Raw genomic sequence first — 19,346 nt, 5'->3', positions numbered from 1 at the left:
TGATATAAGTCAAACACAAAAAGACAAATACTATATGATTCCACTTATAAGAGGTACCTAGAGTAGGTGAATTCACAAAGACAGAAAGTAGAATGGTGATTGCTGGAGGATGGGAAGTTGTTACTTAATGGGTACAGAGTATCCCTCTGGGATGATGCAACAGGTGTGGAGACAGATTGTGGTGATAGTTTGTACAACAATGTGAATGTACTTAATGCCACTGAACCATACATTCAAATGGTTAAAGCAATAAATTTTTATATTATGTCTTTTACCAGAATTCTAAAAAATTATATATTCAGAAAAGCCTCTGAGGCCGGGAGTTGTGGCTCACACCTGTAATCCCAGCACTTTGGGAGGCTGAGGCAGGTGGATCACCTGAGGCCAAGATTTCAAAACTAGCCTGGGTAACATGATGAAACCCTGTCTCTACAAAAAATACAAAAATTAGCTGGGTGTGGTGGCATGTGTCCATAGTCCCAGGTACTCAGAGGCTGAGCTGGGAGGATCACTTGACCCTGCGGGGCAGAGGTTGCAGTGAGCCAAGATTTTGCCACCATGTTCCAGCCTGCGTGACAGAGCGGAATCCTGTCTCAAAAAAAAAAAAAAAAAAAAAAGGAAGAAAAGAAAAAAAAAAAAAAAAAAAAAAGAAAGGCCTTTGAGAAACGAGGGAAAAGAATTAATGACCAAAAAACTGACAGTTTTCTTACTAAACTTTCACAAACTTTGACAGTCTATGTAATCTTGCCAGATAATTAAAGTAAAAAAACCTTGGCTATCAAGTTGACTCAGGAGAGGAAAGGGAAAAAAAAAAAAAACAAAAAACCTGGCTTTACCATTGGCTGTTGGCTGTTTTGCTATATTTTTGATTCTTCATCTGTTAAGTAAGAAGGAAAAGGTGTCAGGAAGCTGTCAAAATGAATAAACTACACTATGCAATCTGGGTCCCTCAGAAGTGTCAAGCAAATGCAATTACTGGTTAGCATCCCAAATCCAAAAATCAAAAATCTAAAATACTCCAAAATCCAAGACTTTTTGAGCACCAACATGATGTTCAAATGAAATGCCAAATGGAGCAGTGACGATTTTGGATTTTGGTATTTCGGATGCTCAACTAGGGTAAGTACAAGGCAAATATTTCAAAATTGGAAAAAATTCAAAATCTGAAACACTTCTGGTCCCAAGCACTTGAGGTAAGAGATACTGAACCTGTACTGCTATTTTTTATTCCTCCTTCCTCTCCCTGTCTTACCTTTGAGAGGTAAGCATCCATGTTCTCATGTGTAATGGATGGATCTGTGACAAATTCAAAGAGCTCCCGCACAGTCATGACGGCAACACTGTGCTTCAGAAAGAAATCTGTCAGAAGGAAAAACGTTGATAGCTTTTATGAGGAAAAAGGTTAGTATTCCAACTACCTTATAGAGAAACAAGGAGATAAAACTACATACCATCTCCCCACAAATGGTTTAAGCGTCACTGCACCAAACAATTTAGTGAGAACATTTTATGCCAACAGCTTAACTGAGTACAAAACCAAAACAGACCAACGAGCTGTTTCAAAAATTCCCATTTCTACTCACCATTGACGTTGGCGCAATCCTTTCTCAAGAACTCCAAGGCATGTGGGTGGTCGTGCTCCACGGACTGAGAAACGTCAATGATATACACGCCTCCAGCGTGGTACCTATGGCCAGAGACACAGAAGCTGTGGGATGGTACTACTTTACTGTTTTTTGTTTAAAATAAATTCTACTCTTAAGAGCAAGGGAAGTAATTCACAAAATGACCAAGGTAGATAAGATGAGGCCATCCTGACTAACAGATGGAAGCTGGGAGAATTTCCAAAGTCCATTCACTGTTAATGATCCAAGCAGTCAATTCTGTGACTAAGGTCACTGAAAAAAGGAATCCTATCTTATGCCATTTGGAAGCCAACAATAAAACTTCAGATGTTAGTGTGACTTCTTGGAGTGGGATTTTGTTTGTCATTTATCATTTTAAAGGACACAAAACAACTTACAGGCAGTTCTTAAGAGACAAAATACACTCACAGCATGTTAAATTCACTGAGATCTGCATGGACGAGTCTGGCATCCTGATACATTCTTCTCATGTATTGAATGACCTGCAGGTACAACTCCCGAGCCTTGGATTCTGATAACTGGACATTTTTCAAGAGTGGTGCAGGCCTTGAATGAAAAGAAAATGAACTAAGACAAAATGACCAAGAACAGCCGGACGCGGTGGCTCAAGCCTGTAATCCCAGCACTTTGGGAGGCCGAAGACGGGCGGATCACGAGGTCAGGAGATCGAGACCATCCTGGCTAACACGGTGAAACCCCGTCTCTACTAAAACATACAAAAAAACTAGCTGGGCGAGGTGGCGGGCGCCTGTAGTCCCAGCTACTCGGGAGGCTGAGGCAGGAGAATGGCGTGAACCCGGGAGGCAGAGCTTGCAGTGAGCCGAGATCCGGCCACTGCACTCCAGCCTGGGCGACAGAGTGAGACTCCGTCTCAAAAAGAAAAAAAAAATGACCAAGAACAAGTTTTCTTGCTTCTTACTATACTGTTACATGCCTTTCTCTTCTACAACTCATCATGTGAGCTGCATGTGGGACAATCTGCCTCACTGCAGATAAACCAAGAAGGTACCAGCAAATAGATGCTTTCCCAACACACTGTCTAAGACCACCCTCCAACATAGGACTAACTTGCTCCTCATTCTGAAGCATTTTCAGACTTGAAAAGCTAGAATACATTGATAACATGTATTCACTAATATAGTGGGAAAGATTCATAAAAGAAGTTATTCAAATGGGAAATATTCACATAGTGGATAAACTCAAAGAACTTAAAAATACAGTTCTCAGAATGCAATTATTAGGGCTTCCACATACTTACATGTCATCTTTACCAATGAAACTCATGACAAGAACATGACTTCTTAGCATTATTGGTTCTGGACACGGTATCTCTGCTGTGTTTAGCCTGTGACATTGTAACAAATAAAAGGACAGCTGAAAAGTTGAAAAGGCATCTAAATAAATTACAACTGCAGGTCACAAAATTAATATGGCTGTTAAGAAATAGCACCAAGGCCTCTCAACTGTATTATAATATTTCATAAACTCTAAGATAATGTTAACTGGCACCATTATGTACCACTGAGAATGACAAAACACTAGCAACTCGACTATTACATCCCATAACCTATAACAGCCAAAGCAATTCCAGAGATGTTAAACTGAAAAAAAATGTGCATCTTACAATGGAGGAAATAAAGGAGATATGTCCACAATGTGAGTTGATTAGCCTGAAAAATGCTTAATAAAAATAGTTGGACTCACACCTAATCGCTTGTTGAACACAAAAGACTTTCAAAACGAGTAGTACTTACTCAATACTACACTATCCAATGTGTCACCTGTGTACAGCATATAAAAAGTTATAAGACATTTTTAAAAACTCCGTAATTTTCAGAAAACTTGATCTCAACTAGATGAGGCCTTTACCTGATAAAAAGGTTTAGTGCAAACAAAGAATATATAAAAGTGTCCAAAACTGGACTGAAATAAGAAAAGGAAGCCACCACAAACAAAGAGTTCACGACCTAAAAAGATTAGCCCAAAACTGCAATACCTATGAAACATGACAGAGCATTATAACCACCTGATTGTGTCACTTTCCTGCTAAAATCCTTTAACAGTTCCTTATTGTCCTCAGTATAAATTGCAAATGTTTTCAATGGCTTACGAGGCCTTCCAAATGACCTAGCTTTGTGGAATAAATATGAATTGTGGCAGTATTCTTCTGCAATGGATTCTCAGAATAGAAAACAACAGAATAGGAAACAATCTCTATTTGTCCAGAAATGTGTTTCTTGTGCTTACTTCAGCAGACCTAATAGAAATGAAGGCCCTAACAAGTCCCTGCATTTGGGCAGAACCACACTGGGATCTGCTGGGAGGAAGGGCTGATGTTCATGTGCAGGGCACAGGACAGACATACACACATCCCAGACAGTCACCTGATTAAGTTCCTCATTTCTTTTTCTGCCCAAGTTTTCACCATTTTCCTAGGGTTTCCTTTACAATAGCCATGACGAAATCTTGAATAAGAAAAATATTTATCATTTCAATTATTCCATTATTGTCTTAATGTTTTAGGAAACAGAAATTAAACCAACTGGAGGGAAAAATCTGAACTTACCTGAATTCCCCACTTACATATTTATCCCGATCTTTGAACACCAAAATAGAAGTTTTATAAATTTTGATTGCTCTGCTCTCTCCATTTGCTGTGCTAGCATGGTACACATTTGCCTATTTTAAGTCAAAAACAAAGAAAATGAAGTTTACGTTAAATAACTACTTTTTCAATATATTTGATTCTAACCTCAAAAGTCAAGTGAACTGAAATAACATGCATTAAGGAATACCACTGTCTTCTGAAGATGCGAATTAAAATATAAAACATTACATCAAAAGGACAGTAAATATAGCTCCAATATACAAATACAGTCATGTACCACATAACATTTTAGTCACTGACAGGTGGCTGACTGTATTTATGAGACGATCCCATAAGATTATAACAGGTATTTTTACTGTACTTTTTATATGTCTAGATAAATATTTACCAGTGTGCTGCAATTACTCCAGTATTCAGTACAGAAACCTGTTATACAGATTGGGAACTACCATATAGCCTGAGAGTGCAACAGGCTATACTATCTAGGTTTGTGTAAGTACACTCTATAATGTTCTTCACATAATGACAAATTTGCCTGATGGATTTCTCAGAAAGAATTCCCTTCATTAAGCAATGCAAGACTGTACAGTAAAATCCAATTTAAATATAGGTGAGAAGTGGTTTCAAACTTTTTTATATCTCAAGTATATGCAAAATAATTAAAGACCTTTTTTTTAATCATACTTTAAGTTCTAGGGTACACGTGCACAACGTGCAGGTTTGTTACATATGTATCCATGTGCTATGTTGTGGGCTGCACCCATTAACTCGTCATTTACATTAGGTATATCTCCTAATGCTATCCCTCCCCTGTCTCCCCACCCCACGACAGGCCCTAGTGTGTGATGTTCCCCTTCCTGTGTCCAAGTGTTCTCATTGTTTAATTCCCACCTATGAGTGAGAACATGCGGTGTTTGGTTTTCTGCCCTTGCGAGAGTCTGCTGAGAATGATGGTTTCCAGCTTCATCCATGTCCCTACAAAGGACATGAACTCATCCTTTTTTATGGCTGCATAGTATTTCATGGTGTATATGTGCCACATTTTTTGGGTTGGTTCCAAGTCTTTGCTATTGTGAATAGTGCCGCAATAAACATACATGTGCATGTATCTTTATAGCAGCATGATTTATAATCCTTTGGGTATATACCCAGTAATGGGATGGCTGGGTCAAATGGTATTTCTAGTTCTAGATCCTTGAGGAATCACCGCACTGTCTTCCACAATGGTTGAATTAGTTTACAATCCCACCAACAGTGTAAAAGTGTTCCTATTTCTCCAAATCCTCTCCAGCACCTGTTGTTTCCTGACTTTTTAATGATTGCCATTCTAACTGCTGTGAGATGGTATCTCATTGTGGTTTTGATTTGCATTCATCTGATGGCCAGTGATGATGAGCATTTTTTCATGTGTCTGTTGGTTGCATAAATGTCTTCTTTTGAGAAGTGTCTGTTCATATCCTTCGCCCACTTTTTGATGGGGTTGTTTGACTTTTTCTTGTAAATTTGTTTAAGTTCTTTGTAGATTCTGGATATTAGCCCTTTGTCAGACGGGTAGATTGCAAAAATTTTCTCCCATTCTGTAGGTTGCCTGTTCACTCTGATGGTAGTTTCTTTCGCTGTGCAGAAGCTCTTTAATTTAATTAGGTCCCATTTGTCAATTTTGCTTTTTATTGCCATAAAGACATTCTTAAATCCAGTGATTCAGGCCAGGCACAGAGGCTCATGCCTGTAATACCAGCACTTTGGGATGCCAAGGCGGGTGAATCCTTTAGGCCAAAAATTTGAGACCAGCCTGGTCAACATGGCAAAACCCTGCCTCTACTACAAATACAAAGATTAGCTGGGTGTGGTGGTGCATGCCGGTAGTCCCAGCTACTCGGGAGGCTGAGGCAGGAAAATTGCTAGTACCTGAGAGGCAGAGGTTGCAGTGAGCTGAGAACATGCCACTATACTCTAGCCTGGGAGACTGTCTAAAAAAAAAAAAAAAAAAAAAAAAAAAAGACTCTGTTAAGGCTCTGTTTAAAAAAAAATTAAAAATCCAGTGATTTATAAGTTGAATTTTACTGAGAATTGCTTCCAGCAGAATGGGTTTTACACTTTCAAGGGTCTGCAGACCCTTGCCATTATAGATGAGTAAGTCACAGTAAGACTTTCCTTCAAGCCAGAGTAATCAATTTTGAGTCAAAAGGATTTCAAAGTCTTCTCTAACAAACAGAAGGCAGTATATCCATATGTAAAGAAAAAAAATAAGAAAGACTTGCTGACTCATAGAAACATACCATAAACCCCTGGCCCCATGAGTAATTTATTTTAATAGAACTCAAGCCTGTAATAATCTGACCATCTCCCTTACTACTGGGCACAACTAGTTAGACTCCATGACACAATGCAGCAGTGGTAGTGAAAGGGCATAGTTATATGTACAATTTCCTCTCTAACCATAAATATTAATGTGTATGACTTTGTTTTTCTTTCTTCTTAAAGGCATAATGTAGTACTAAGTGCCATAGTTTCATTTGGTATCTGAAATAAGAAAACTAAATATTCAATCATCCAAAGAAGAGCTCACTTCTTTTCCTGTGCTAATGCAGCCATTTATCTCTGTTATGATTCCTCTAGTCAACATCTTGAACAAAATCATTCTTGTTCTGGGATCCAACACCTAAAAAGAAATGCAAAAATTAAAAAGTTCCAAAAGACAGTACCAAATTTTCCTCATTAAAATCTGTGACAATTAATAAACAGCAGAGCTTAACGGTATTATGCTATCCTGGTTGACTAAATGAGAGTCACTATTTGGCGCTTTTATTCACTCTAATTGTTAATCAGTAAAATGTCAGGTAAAGGCCAAAGGAACCAAAGGGAACCAACTAACAGGTTCATCCATGGAATTCAAAGGCTACCAAGTCCACGGGAAACAGAAATGAACTCTAGGCTATTAGCTAATAGAAATATAATGCAGACTACATAAATAGTATTACATGTTCTAGTCACTACACTGAGTAAAAAGAATCAGGTGAAATTATCTTAATATATTTTATTTAACTCAAAATATCTAAAACACTATCGTTTCAACCTGTATCAATATAAAAAGTCATCAGTGAGATAGTCCTTGTTTCTGACACTAAGTCTGCAAACTCCGGTGTGTCTTTTGCATTTACAGCACATTCAATTCACACTAACCACTTCTCAAGTGCCCAGTGGCTACTGCCATGGACAGGCAGCTTTAAATCAAGGGTCAGCACTCTCCGGCCCAGGGACCAAATCAGGCCACAGCTTATTTTTCCTTAGCCTGCAAGCTAAGAAAGGGTTTTACACTTTTAAAGGATTGCTTTGAAAAAAAACCAAAAAAACAACAAAAAACAGAAATTCTATGTGAGCCACAATGCTCGCATCTATTTACTAGCTGGCCCTTTCAAGAGTCTGCAGACCCCTGCCGTTATAGATGAGTAAATCACGGCAAGAGTCTGCTTCAAGCCAGAGTAATCAATCTTGAGTAAAAAGGATTTCAAAGCCTTCTCTAACAAACAGAAGGCAGTGAACTTAAAGGCTGTTCTTGTTCATCTCTGAAACTAGAGCAGCCAAATATTTGTATGCAATTTCTAAGGATACCAACCAATAACTCCTTGTGGCTCAGGCAGGCCCTCTAGCCCCCATGGGGTGAGACAATATTATAAACTAGCCAAACTCAACTATACTTTAGGGTCCACCTTCAATGAAGTGGCTGGGGTCACACTAGAAACCTAAGGTTAATATAAACAAAACCACCTGGGAAGACTACAGGACTAAAAGCCAAATCAAAACCATTGCAACTACAGAAGAATGAAAAGGCACTAGTTTCCATTCCTTCTCTACTGCACAGGTAAGCAAAGAGGGGAAGTCAGCTGGCTGAGTATGGGCCTCTAGGTACAGAACTGAGCTTCTGCAAAGTTAGTAGTCAGACAAGTAAGGGGCATAGGAAGAAGTAATAAACTAAATGGCTTAAGAACAAAACAAGGAAAGAGAGATGATAAATGTATACACAAGCATATATTTTACACAGACAGCTGAAGACTCAAGCTGTGTACTCTATCATTCAAAATTAATTTTGAAAGAGAAAAAGAATCTCCTGCCAAAAATAACCCTAAACTTATGTAGGGTCTTTGAAACTTAAGGTTATCTCATTTTTCTGAGGTGAACCATACTTTGTTTTCAATTACAGAAATAAATCACAAAATAAACTAGAAGACAATGAAGACACAGACCCCAGACCCGGCTTCTGTCTAACGGTGGAATTCAGAACATGTGTTTGTGTATATGGGGGCGGGGGTTGGGGGTGGAGAGGAGTGATAGGTGGCAGAGGCAAATGTTTTGACTCTTTTTATCACTTTCTTCACATCAAAAATCTGGGCCAAGGCTAATATTCAATCACATTCTTCTGAATGTGGGAAAATTAGGGGTCAATTTTTCCCCATTCTTGAATAGAAAGAATAAAACAAGCATAATTTCTAAACAAAGGATTCCTAATTGGAAATTTGAAGACCTTATCTGCCCCTCTCTCTTTTACACCCACACTTTCTGCTTTGTGGCAGATACCCCACCTATCTTCTGGGAAAGCTCACAAGATTCCTGCAGACCTTTTCTAAAAGATTGCTGGTCTGATAATCTCTCCAAGAAGGGAAAGCATTGCATGGTGGCTCTGCAAGGCCACTGAAGGACTACGACCCTAATTCATCCAATAGTCTTATAAAAGCAAAATATATCTCTAAACTCGAAACTATAAAAAGGAGTAATTGTATATAGGACTAATTTTAGGTAACATTAGCATTAAGCAAAAAGGATAAAAACAAACTACAATTCAAAGAGAAAAGAAATGCTAATTTAAAAGAAGAGTTTGCAACACATTTAAATTGTACCTGTTCTACAGTTGCTCTGTCTGCCTTATCTTTGATGCGATACCTAACCAAAAACAAAAACATATAGTTGACACATTCAAAATTCAGTGAGAAGCCAAAATAAAAAGCTTCTAAATATAGATAATTTCATGAAAATTCCTAAGTAGTTTCTTTAAATAACAGATTTTATGATATGATTGTATATTTTTCACTGCTCAGTGAAACTTTCTTCATTTCCCCTGAATATGCAAAATTCAATTCTGTATTTTGGCAAAAGGAGTACGTATGCAGTAAAAAGAAAAATCTATTCCTATTTCAGAAGCATCAAAGAGCCGTCTGGGTAAAGTGAACAATGCTGAAAAAGAGAAAACATTGAGTATATTTATACTGTCCTTCCAATCTTTAATGATTCTATTAGCACGAATTAAAGTCTTGTCTTCTTTTCTTTAAAGAGACAGCATCTCACTATGTTGCCCAGGCTAGACATAGACTCCTTGGCTCAAGTATTCTTCCTGCCTCAGCCTCCACATAGAGTTAGTCATTTACAAGGTTTTCTCTTTAGAGTCATTTTCTAAGAAGACACAAGTTTTTGTTTGTTTGTTTTGAGATGGAGTCTTGCTCTGTTGCCCAGGCTGAAGTGCACTGGCACAATCTTGGCTCGCTGCAAGCTCCATCTCCCGGGTTCACGCCATTCTCCTGCCCCAGCCTCCCGAGCAACTGGGACTACTGGTGCCTGCCACCATGCCCGGCGAATTTTTCATATTTTTAGTAGAGACGGGGTTTCACGTTGTTAGCCAGGATGGTCTCGATCTCCTGACCTTGTGATCCACCCACCTTGGCCTCCCAAAGTGCTGGGATTACAGGCGTGAGCTACTGCACCTGGCAGATTTTTTGTTTTTTGAAAATAATTTCAAGACAGTCTTCAAATGCAGACTCTTGATTTGCTTCTGCTCATACACTGAGTGACTCCACCTAGCACACTAACCTAAACTAATAAAGGTTTAAACACAAAGATTCAAACAGATACCAGTGAAATAACAAATGACTATGGTGTATCTCAAAAAGCTGATACCTCTTGGACATAGCAATAAATCGGAAGGAAGTTGGCTTTTAAGTTCAATTCTCATAGTTAGTTGTATGATCTTAGTGTCTTTTTCTATAATATAGTGTTAATACTTTAGAGTTAGTAGCATAGAAGTGAGCCAGATCTTAAATAATTGGCTTTGAGAACAGAAGTGTAAACAGAAACAGTTCTTAGTTATATCATTAGTTAACAGTCTTCCCTTAAATTTTTAAAAATACTTCATGGGAAAGAATAATTCTTAATAAATTTTAAGGGAACATTTTTGCACATTTTACTTTAAACCGAAATCTACAAACACTGTTCCCCTCATGAGAACACATTTGTAAATGTCATGAGATTATAGTTTTACTATGTATTTCTTAAAATTCATTAATTTTTATTTTATGTATTTATTTTTGAGATGGAGTCTCGCTCTGTGGCCCACGCTGGAGTGCAATGGCACAATCTTGGCTCATTGCAACCTCCACCTCCCAGGTTCAAGCGATTCTCATGCCTCAGCCTCCCGAGTAGCTGGGATTACAGGTGTGCACCACCACGTCTGACTAATTTTTGTATTTTTTGTAGAGACATGGTTTCACCATGTTGGCCAGGTTGCTCTCAAACTCCTGGCCTCAAGTGATCCCCCCAACTCGGCCTTCTGAAGTGATGGGATTACAGGCATGAGCCACCAAACCCAGCCAAGATCCATCAATATTTTTAATTCACAAAGGCATAGGCTATCCTCATTTAAGCTAAGGAAAACACACACACACACCCCCCAAAATAATGATTGGTTTAAGTATACAAATGAACAACTTTTGTAAACGAATTATGATCAAGGTGCTGCTTAATCTAGACTAGTCCCTATCACCCATGCTTATTATTAAAATATTACTTACATATCTGCTTCCTTTTGTCTAGACTTTTCGGTGACTTTATTTATGACAGAATCAGTAACATTTAGCTTATCTAAAATACAAGAAACCCACAATGTAAACAATACGTAAGACAAAAAGACATTAACAGAGTTGCTAAACAGGGTATTTCTCCCCCTTCCTTCTTTTCTATACTTTCTAAATATTTTATTGTAGACAGAATACAGTTTAGTAATGAAAACAATGTCATGTTTTTAAAAGTAGGCACTAAACTGTGTTTCCTTGATAAGTGTTGTCACTTTCATCACTACAGCTGTAATATTTGAGCCACAGAATTCTAGACGCAGAAATTATTCAAAAATACTAATTTGCATAATAAATTTTAGACAATTGCTAGTATTTCACATGACTAATATAACTGCCTGAATTTCAAGTTTAATTCTAAAAACTTGTTTCACTTCAAGTTATAAGTCTATGATAGGCAAAGAAGGCCCTAAAATACTTATATTAATTTAGCATGTACTGACAGCTTATATGAGACACTGTGCTGGGTTTAGAGTGAAGATCCACAAGAATAGAAAGACGGCCTTCCTTCCTTCCGTCCCTCCATCCCTCTCCTGCATTTGCTAAGAGGTGGTGATTCAAATCAACATTCTGATGCCTGGCATTGAACAGGTCACTAAATAATTAACACCTACATTAAAAACCTGTAGTGAAACAAAATGTAACTATATTCAATACCCCAGTATTTTTAACATCCTACTATGAGATAACCCTATTACAAAATCTCAAACAGGCTGGGCGCAGTGGCTCACACCTGTAATCCCAGCACTTTGGGAGGCCGAGGCGGGCAGATCACTTGAGCTGCTCAAGAGTTCAAAACCAGCCTGATCAACATGGAGAAACCCCGTCTCTACAGAAAATAGAAATTAGCCAGGTATGGTGGTGTGCACCTGCGGTCCTAGCTACTTGGGAGGCTAAGGTGGGAGGACTGCCTGAACCCCAGAAATCGAGGTTGCAGTGAGCCAAGATCGTGCCACTGCACTCTAGCCTGGGTGACAGAGTGAGACCCTGTCTCAAAAAAACACCTAAAACAGAAGAGACGATAACTTAAATGGGTTTTTGTAACATTACATTCCTATGGCAAGGGGAAAACAACCAAAATAGCATAAGTTTAAGTCTTTTCCTAAGGTTATGTTTTTAAATTACTAAGATTTTAATGTTCTGTAAACACTATTGAGTCAGTAACACTTGAATACATTCATTTCTTTTTTCTTTGAGATGGAGTTTTGCTCTTATTGTCCAGGCTGGAGTGCAATGGTGCAATCTTGGCTCATCGCAACTTCCACCTCCCAGGTTCAAGTGATTCTCCTGCCTCAACCTCCCAAGTAGCTGGGATTACAGGCATGCGCCACCACGCCCAGCTAATTTTGTATTTTTAGTAGAGACAAGGTTTCACTATGTTGGTCAGGCTGGTCTCAAACTCCTGATCTCAGGTGATCCACCCACCTCAGCCTCCCAAAGTGCTGGGATTACAGGCGTGAGCCACCATGGTAAGCCTTCATTTCTTAATCTAATAAAATTATACAACACTTCATGGTTTTAGAAAAATGTCCTCTTAGCCCAATGATGTATTTTGTAAACTCACCTAAATTAATTTTATTCTCAAATTTCCGTAAGACCTTGTCTGCTGGAGTAGACATTTTGGCTGAACTGCTGTCGAAGGTCTGTCGATTTGCCTAGAAGAGAATTCCAGAGTCTAAGGCACTAGTTGAAATACAAACCTAAGATTCATCATCACATTTCCTTAGTTCATAGTTAGCTATTCAAGCATCAATAATTAGAGGAGTATCTTAAGGAAAGGTAAGAGTCAATCAAATTGGCTCAAAAAAATTTTTAAAGAGTTTTTGAAACAGAAGGTTAAAATTAATGACTAAAAGAGTCTGCATAATCCATTTTTTTAAACTTCTCTATGATTCCTCTTATTATAAGTAACAGATTAAAATTAAATGTAGTTTTCTGATTTGACTGGTTTACAGACTTAAAATTTGAGAATGTTCATTTACCTCTAAAGTTTATAATAAAGAGCTAAGACCAACATTAAGCTGGTTCAGAATTTCATTCTGGGCCCAATGTCTCAAGAGAGGGAAATATTAAGTACGAGGCTTAGCACTTAGACTGGTGCCATGCACAAACTTAAATAATGAAATCGCTCAAAGCTTCATTACGAATCAATGAAGGAGTCACCAAAACAAGACGATATGAAGATGTCAAATCTCTTGTTACTCACAATGTGGTTATTTTAAAATGCATACATTCTGGTCCATGATACAGCCATTTTATTGTTGCTGGTTTTTAGAGACAGAGTCTCGCTCTGTTGCCCAGGCTGGAGTGTCGTGGCATGATCTAGGATCACTGCAACCTCTGCCTCCTGGGTTCAGGCGATTCTCCACCCTCAGCCTCCCAAGTAGCTGGGATTACAGGTGCCCGCCACCATGCCTGGCTGATTTTTGTGTTTTTAGTAGAGACAGGGTTTCACCATGTTGGCCAGACTGGTCTCAAACTCCTGACCTCAGGTGATCCCCGCCACTTGGCCTCCCAAAGTGCTGGGATTACAGGTGTGAGCCACTGCACCCAGCCAATACAGCTGTTTCAATAGTCAAAGGAAGACTGTTGGATTAACCTTTATGCTCCAGGAAGATGTACCATGTTAATCCTATGGCCTTCCAAACGCCTCACACACTTGGTACTTCCAGTATGAGAAGCAGCTGTACGTGGTTTGGTCACTTGTTTTTTGTACATGGTAAATAATCATAAACCTATTCCTATCTCATTAATACAGTCTTCCATTACAACATCTTTTATGGCTGTATAATGCCTCCTTGTGCGAATCAGTCCCATAGCAGGTTTAATCCGGTTCAAGGTTGTTTCCAACGTTCCTCTACCGTAAACAACCTTGGAGGATCGTTCTTGTAACTGAGTCTTGGCACACTCACAGAATTGCTAAGTCGAAGTTTTCTGAAGCTTTAAAAGTTTTTATCACGCACCAGCTTATCCTGCAAGTAAGTGCACCTATTTACTCGACCATCAATGATATGTTTTGTCTTTAACAGTTTCATAGGTGAAAAAATGGCATCTCTACAAATTTAATCTGCATTTCCTTAGTTACTTATGAGGCTGAACTTTTTTTACCATGTTTCTTAACTATTTGTAGTAAACTGCCAATTCGTGCCCTTTCCCATGAAGATTTTAAGCTCACAATCTTATGAAACCTTAAATAACTCTTCTTACATTTACAGATTCTGGAAAGAATCCACACCCAAGAAATTAACAGAAATATAGAAAGGATGAAAAGTGAAAATCAGTAAAGGCTGAGGCTACAGGACAGCATAACACGAAGAAAATCTTTTAGTTATTCAATTTCAGAATCACAAAACAGCCTTTTAAAAAAGAAGACCTAAGCAGACTACATAAAGATGTGCAGGATCCTTTATAAAATACCTGCGGGTTGCTTCCTCCATTCCAGACACAACCCTTAGTGACTTTTCCAACTCCTTCATCCCAGTCCCAATCGTCATCATCATCATAACCGTCCTCCTCCTCATCTTCTATTTCACCTTCACCATTCTCATTCACATTGTCTTGAAGGTTTTCAAACAGAATGTCATCCTTCTCTTTGACTGTCTTCAAGTTTCTGTTTTCACTAGAAATAACAATGTTTTATTATTTCATAACAATATTTCCACATACCCTAACTGATCTCACATATTTATGATGTAAGATATTAAAATATTGATAAATCTAGAATAGATTATATATTTATATACAATACACCTTCTGATAAGCTCCATCTCCTTAAAACCATGTTCTCCTGTTTTCCAGTTCTGTTGCAGTTGTTTGCTCATTCTCCATGCCCAAATCCTACTATTGAAGAAGCACACCAAGTGTTAAATCTGCTTCTGCCTTGGTGAACTTAGAAATTGCATTGTTATCTTCTCTATTGAATACACAACTCAGACCAGTATACCAGACTTGACTCTAGGAAAATGATTCACAGAGCTGCTTTAAGAGAGAGGAAAATCTTTCTGTAAAAGAAGAAAAAAGAGAGGGGCAGAAAAGGCTGGTGCAATGGCTCACACCTTTGATCCCAGCTACTTGGGAGGCTGAGGTCATAGGATTGCTTGAGCCCAGGGGTTCACGGCTGCAGTGAGCCATGATTGTGCCACTGTACTCCAGCTTGGGCAACCCTGTCTCTAAAAAAAAATTGTAATTAAAAAAAAAAAAGCTTTCTGACAAAAAATTTGGGAATAAGTCTAAGGCAGCCTTACTTTGAACTCAGTAACACTTTGCAACAAAAGAAGTTACATCAAGATTTGTGTCCCACAAAGAAATCCAAATCAACCCTGTTCATGATGGGAAAAAACGGTGAATACAGGGGCCAGGCACTACAAATGAGTGAATTAGGCTGCATGATAGAAGCGGGGACTGGCAAACTGGGAGAAGAGATCCAAGGTAAAGGGAGCACAACTAGTAAGGGCTTTTTTGTTTGTTTGTTTTTTGCCATATTAGAATTTAGGCCTAGTGTTACCAGATCTTAAGTTTCCAAGAGAAGCTATAAGTCTGGATTTCTGTGTAAAATCTATCCCTTCATTGGCATAGTCAATTTTTACAAATAACTGTGCATACCAAACAAAACATATCTGCAGGCCAAATTCAACAGAGGCTAAATTCAGTTTTTACCTCTCACGTACAGAATAAGGACAGAAACCATAAAAAAGCAGCTGGTAATAGGAGATACCACCTGAAAAACATACATAACTTTAAGTAAAGTCAGATTATTAATCCAATTTATTAATTAGCCATGGCTCTGAGGGCTCCCCATGGACATGTGGAGGAAGAGAACAGATAATCATCAAACACTTGCTATTTACCAGGACTTCATACATGTGCTCCATAGATTGATACATAATTGCCCAGAGTGGCATGTTGAAGTTATAACTTTGCCAGATAGCTCTTCATTGTGGGGGAGTGTCTTCTGCATTGTAGGATGTTTAGCAGCATATCTCTGGCCTCTACCTACCAGATGCCACTAATGCACCACCACCCTCAGTTGTGACAAATAAAAACGTCTCCAGAAATTGCCAAAAGTCCCCTGGGTAGAAGTCGGGATGGCAACATCTTCCCTGATGGAAAATCACTGGTGTATCCTTACAATACCCTGGGGTGAATGGTAAATTAGTGTCCTCTCATTACCATTAACTACCCACCAGCTGTGCTGGCTGTGTTTCTTCTGCTGCTTAACTTCTTCCCTAAGGCTTTTTGTACACTTCTCTGTAACCATAAAACTGGAATGCCCTTCCTCTTTCTCTGGCTAACCCCTACTCATCCATCAGGTATCAGCTCACTATCACTTGCTCAAGGAAGTCTTCCCTATTTTTCACCCACATCTCCTTTGCACTACTTACCCAATTCGAATACAAATAGTCTAATTATTTAATAATATCGGTATCCCCTGCTAGGGTGCAAGCTCTGTGTCATTCAGGAGGGTGTTTGCCAATGCCTCCCTACGACCTAAGACTAGATCTGACACACAGAAAGCAGTCAACCATACATATATTTATTAAAAACATCCCCAATAATTAATAAAATCTACATGTAATGAATCCTTACTGTAAACATAAAGTATAAACTGTTTTCTTGGAATTCCAAAATTAACTCCAATATGTTTCATTTTGCTTTTAGGCAGGAGTTATCCTTCATTCCTCTTTCCCCAGACCCCACGTCCAATCTACCACCAAACCCTGCCACTTCTACCTCCAAGACATATCTTCAGGATCTGAGCTCTAGTCCCCACCATCTTCGAATCTGATTACCTTATTACTTTTAAACTGGTCTCTCTGTTCCACTCCCACCCTCCACGAACATCATCTACATAGAAGAATGATTCCTTTAAATCACTAAATAATGTCATTCTTCTGCTAAAATCCCTCCTATGGCTTTCCGTAAGACCCAGATTAATATCTGAACTTTTCGCCATCACTTGTAAGGGTCTCCATGATCTGGCCCCCCTTCTTACTTCTCTATCATCACCCTACCAATCTTCTCAACTACCTCCACTGTGCTCCAGGCACTCTGGCCTCGGGGCCTTTGCTCTTGCTGTCCCTTCTGTGTGAAATGCTGTTCCCTCTGCTCTTGCCAAGATTAGCTCCTCGTCATTCAAATCTGGACTTAACCTTTCCCTACCCATTCAGTCAGCACTTGGTATATTAAACGATTTGCATAGTCTACATCATTATTTGGTTTTTAAATGGTGTGCCCTCTCTTTCACGTAGAAGGTAAAGTTCCATGACAGCAGGAAGTTGGTTCGTCTTGTTCATCACCATCTCCGGCGCCCAGGACAGAATGTGGTACATATTAAGTGCTTAGTATTTGTTGAACGCTAAATGTGGTTAAAGCGCAAAAACCCATGTGTCCTAATCGCTATCCCCAACTCTGCCTTCCAGTGACGCTAACCGACCTGAAAACCGCAGACTCCCTTGACAAGCGGCTTTCACTAACTGCCGTGTGAACGGGGAGAAAGACCCGGCGGGGATGCAGAAACAGGCAAAAGGTTGTCAAGAGAGACGCTGAGTGATGAACCACTAGTCTCCCTCTAAAATACAAACAAGAATCCACGCCCCAAGGGGGCGGACAAGGTGAGAGCAGTAACCAGAGCCAGGGCACTGTACGGCCGCCTACCTGTCAGAGGAGTCCGCGTCGTCGAACTGCCCGGGGACCACCCGGCTCATAAGAAAACGCCGGTAGTCCATGGCTGCAGGGCGCCGCCGGAGGCCGCCGCTCTGCGGTGGGACAGGAACGGCTCAGACGGATGTACCCACGGCCGATCCAACGGCCTCGGCGTGGATCTCCGCCTTGCAAAGCATTCAGAAGCCAACAGTGGCCACCACGTGCGACGGGAAAAACGGGACCAACAGATCCAACACCCTGCCACCCTGACACCCCAACCGGAAGCCCCGCCCCGCCTCGCCCGGAAGTCTGGCTTGAGCGGAAGTCCTGCCCCTGCGCCCGGCTGAGAGTCCGGGGCTCGCTCTGAATGCCGGGTGGTATTGGCTTGTGGGTGTTTTGTGCTCCCGGGCAGGCGTGTTGAGTAACTGGCCCGGCGAGGCCCGTGCTGGCTGTTTCTTCTCGGAGTTTTGGGGTTTTTTTCCCCACTTTGTGTTTACTGCGGCAGGAGGCGCCAGCTAGCCCGCAGGCTGTTCGGCCTAGGGGGTCGTAACCTAACTTCACCACTCTGGGAAGACAGACCCGAGGCCGTCCCCCGCCACACCCACAGTGGTTCGGAACTCGCGGGCTGCTCCGGTCCCCGCGGAGATCCCCGGGCGCGGGCGGACGTCACACAGGGGCGTTCCACCTCTCCGGGAGCTCCATTGCGAGTTTGTGAGAGTCCTCGGTGGAGGAGGTTGGAAAGCGTTCTCCCTCCCACAAAACCCGGTGCAGAGGGAGGGAGCGCCAGGTCCGTAGCGTGGGTCCAAGAAACTCTATGGATCCTGGAAGTGAGCACACTTTTGTGTCTTAAAAAGTTTGGTGTCTCGTTTTGAGGTGAAAAATGAATGAGATAAGTGCTTTTTAAAAAGGTAAAGTTTGTCGTACAACTGAAAAAGCTTTTAAACAAGATTATAGTTTTTGCCAGTAACGCCCGTTACACCTCTTTCAACTCCTATCCTAAAACAGCTTTAGAATGTCTGGGACATCTATTCAAACATTTGATAAATATGTTAAAAATCCAACATAAACCTGTAAGGACAAATCAAAGATGGAAAAATAGCCTAACTTTAAATTAAAAAGGGAAACTGGCAGATTGTGCAGTGCCATATGAGGGATGAACAAAGAAATGTAATCGGAAGTGCTGGGTTCACAAACAAGAAAACTTAAGAAACAAGTCCTTTGCGCTGTTTTGCATTGAGAAAACAAAGCAAGAATTTTTCAGATCTCACCACAATCCAGGCAGCATTATTTGAAAGACAAGGGAAAGGTGAGCATGAAGTTGGGCCTTTCGCTGATCTTGACTAGTCTGCTTGGCTTACTTTTTTGTCTTTTACCGAGTGATGACATAGGTTTGAAAACAACTGATTTTCAATAAACTATTCATTCAGACATTCAATAAAAGAATCCAGGCAGAGCCCGGGCGCGGTGGCTCAAGCCTGTAATCCCAGCACTTTGGGAGGCCGAGACGGGCGGATCACGAGGTCAGGAGATCGAGACCATCCTGGCTAACACAGT

At 40.2% G+C, this 19,346-nt stretch overlaps 2 protein-coding genes across 2 annotated transcripts in view; one reads left to right on the top strand and one right to left on the bottom strand.

Moving 5' to 3' along the window:
• RIOK1 (RIO kinase 1) overlaps window positions 1-18,368 on the bottom strand; it is a 29,291-nt gene extending 10,923 nt beyond the window's left edge. Inside the window, exons 1-12 of the mRNA XM_011989621.1 lie at window positions 17,805-18,368; window positions 14,568-14,769; window positions 12,715-12,805; window positions 11,091-11,160; window positions 9,150-9,192; window positions 6,824-6,916; window positions 4,213-4,325; window positions 4,031-4,111; window positions 2,905-2,991; window positions 2,055-2,192; window positions 1,584-1,687; window positions 1,253-1,359 (exon numbers count right to left, since the gene is read on the bottom strand). Of these exons, the coding sequence (XP_011845011.1) occupies window positions 1,253-1,359; window positions 1,584-1,687; window positions 2,055-2,192; window positions 2,905-2,991; window positions 4,031-4,111; window positions 4,213-4,325; window positions 6,824-6,916; window positions 9,150-9,192; window positions 11,091-11,160; window positions 12,715-12,805; window positions 14,568-14,769; window positions 17,805-17,875 (1,200 nt within the window). The 5' untranslated portion in view covers window positions 17,876-18,368. The remainder of the gene's footprint in view (window positions 1-1,252; window positions 1,360-1,583; window positions 1,688-2,054; window positions 2,193-2,904; window positions 2,992-4,030; window positions 4,112-4,212; window positions 4,326-6,823; window positions 6,917-9,149; window positions 9,193-11,090; window positions 11,161-12,714; window positions 12,806-14,567; window positions 14,770-17,804) is intronic.
• Window positions 18,369-18,497: 129 nt separating this feature from the next.
• Window positions 18,498-19,346, top strand: part of CAGE1 (cancer antigen 1) — a 58,670-nt gene continuing 57,821 nt past the window's right edge. The window contains exon 1 of the mRNA XM_011989623.1: window positions 18,498-18,619. Within this exon, the coding sequence (XP_011845013.1) occupies window positions 18,607-18,619 (13 nt within the window). The 5' untranslated portion in view covers window positions 18,498-18,606. The remainder of the gene's footprint in view (window positions 18,620-19,346) is intronic.

The sequence above is a fragment of the Mandrillus leucophaeus genome, unplaced genomic scaffold (genome assembly GCF_000951045.1).
Source record: "Mandrillus leucophaeus isolate KB7577 unplaced genomic scaffold, Mleu.le_1.0 Scaffold36, whole genome shotgun sequence".
NCBI lineage: Eukaryota > Metazoa > Chordata > Mammalia > Primates > Cercopithecidae > Mandrillus > Mandrillus leucophaeus.
The sequence above is the reverse complement of the archived record's forward strand: the minus strand, read 5'-3'. Positions and strand labels throughout refer to the sequence as shown.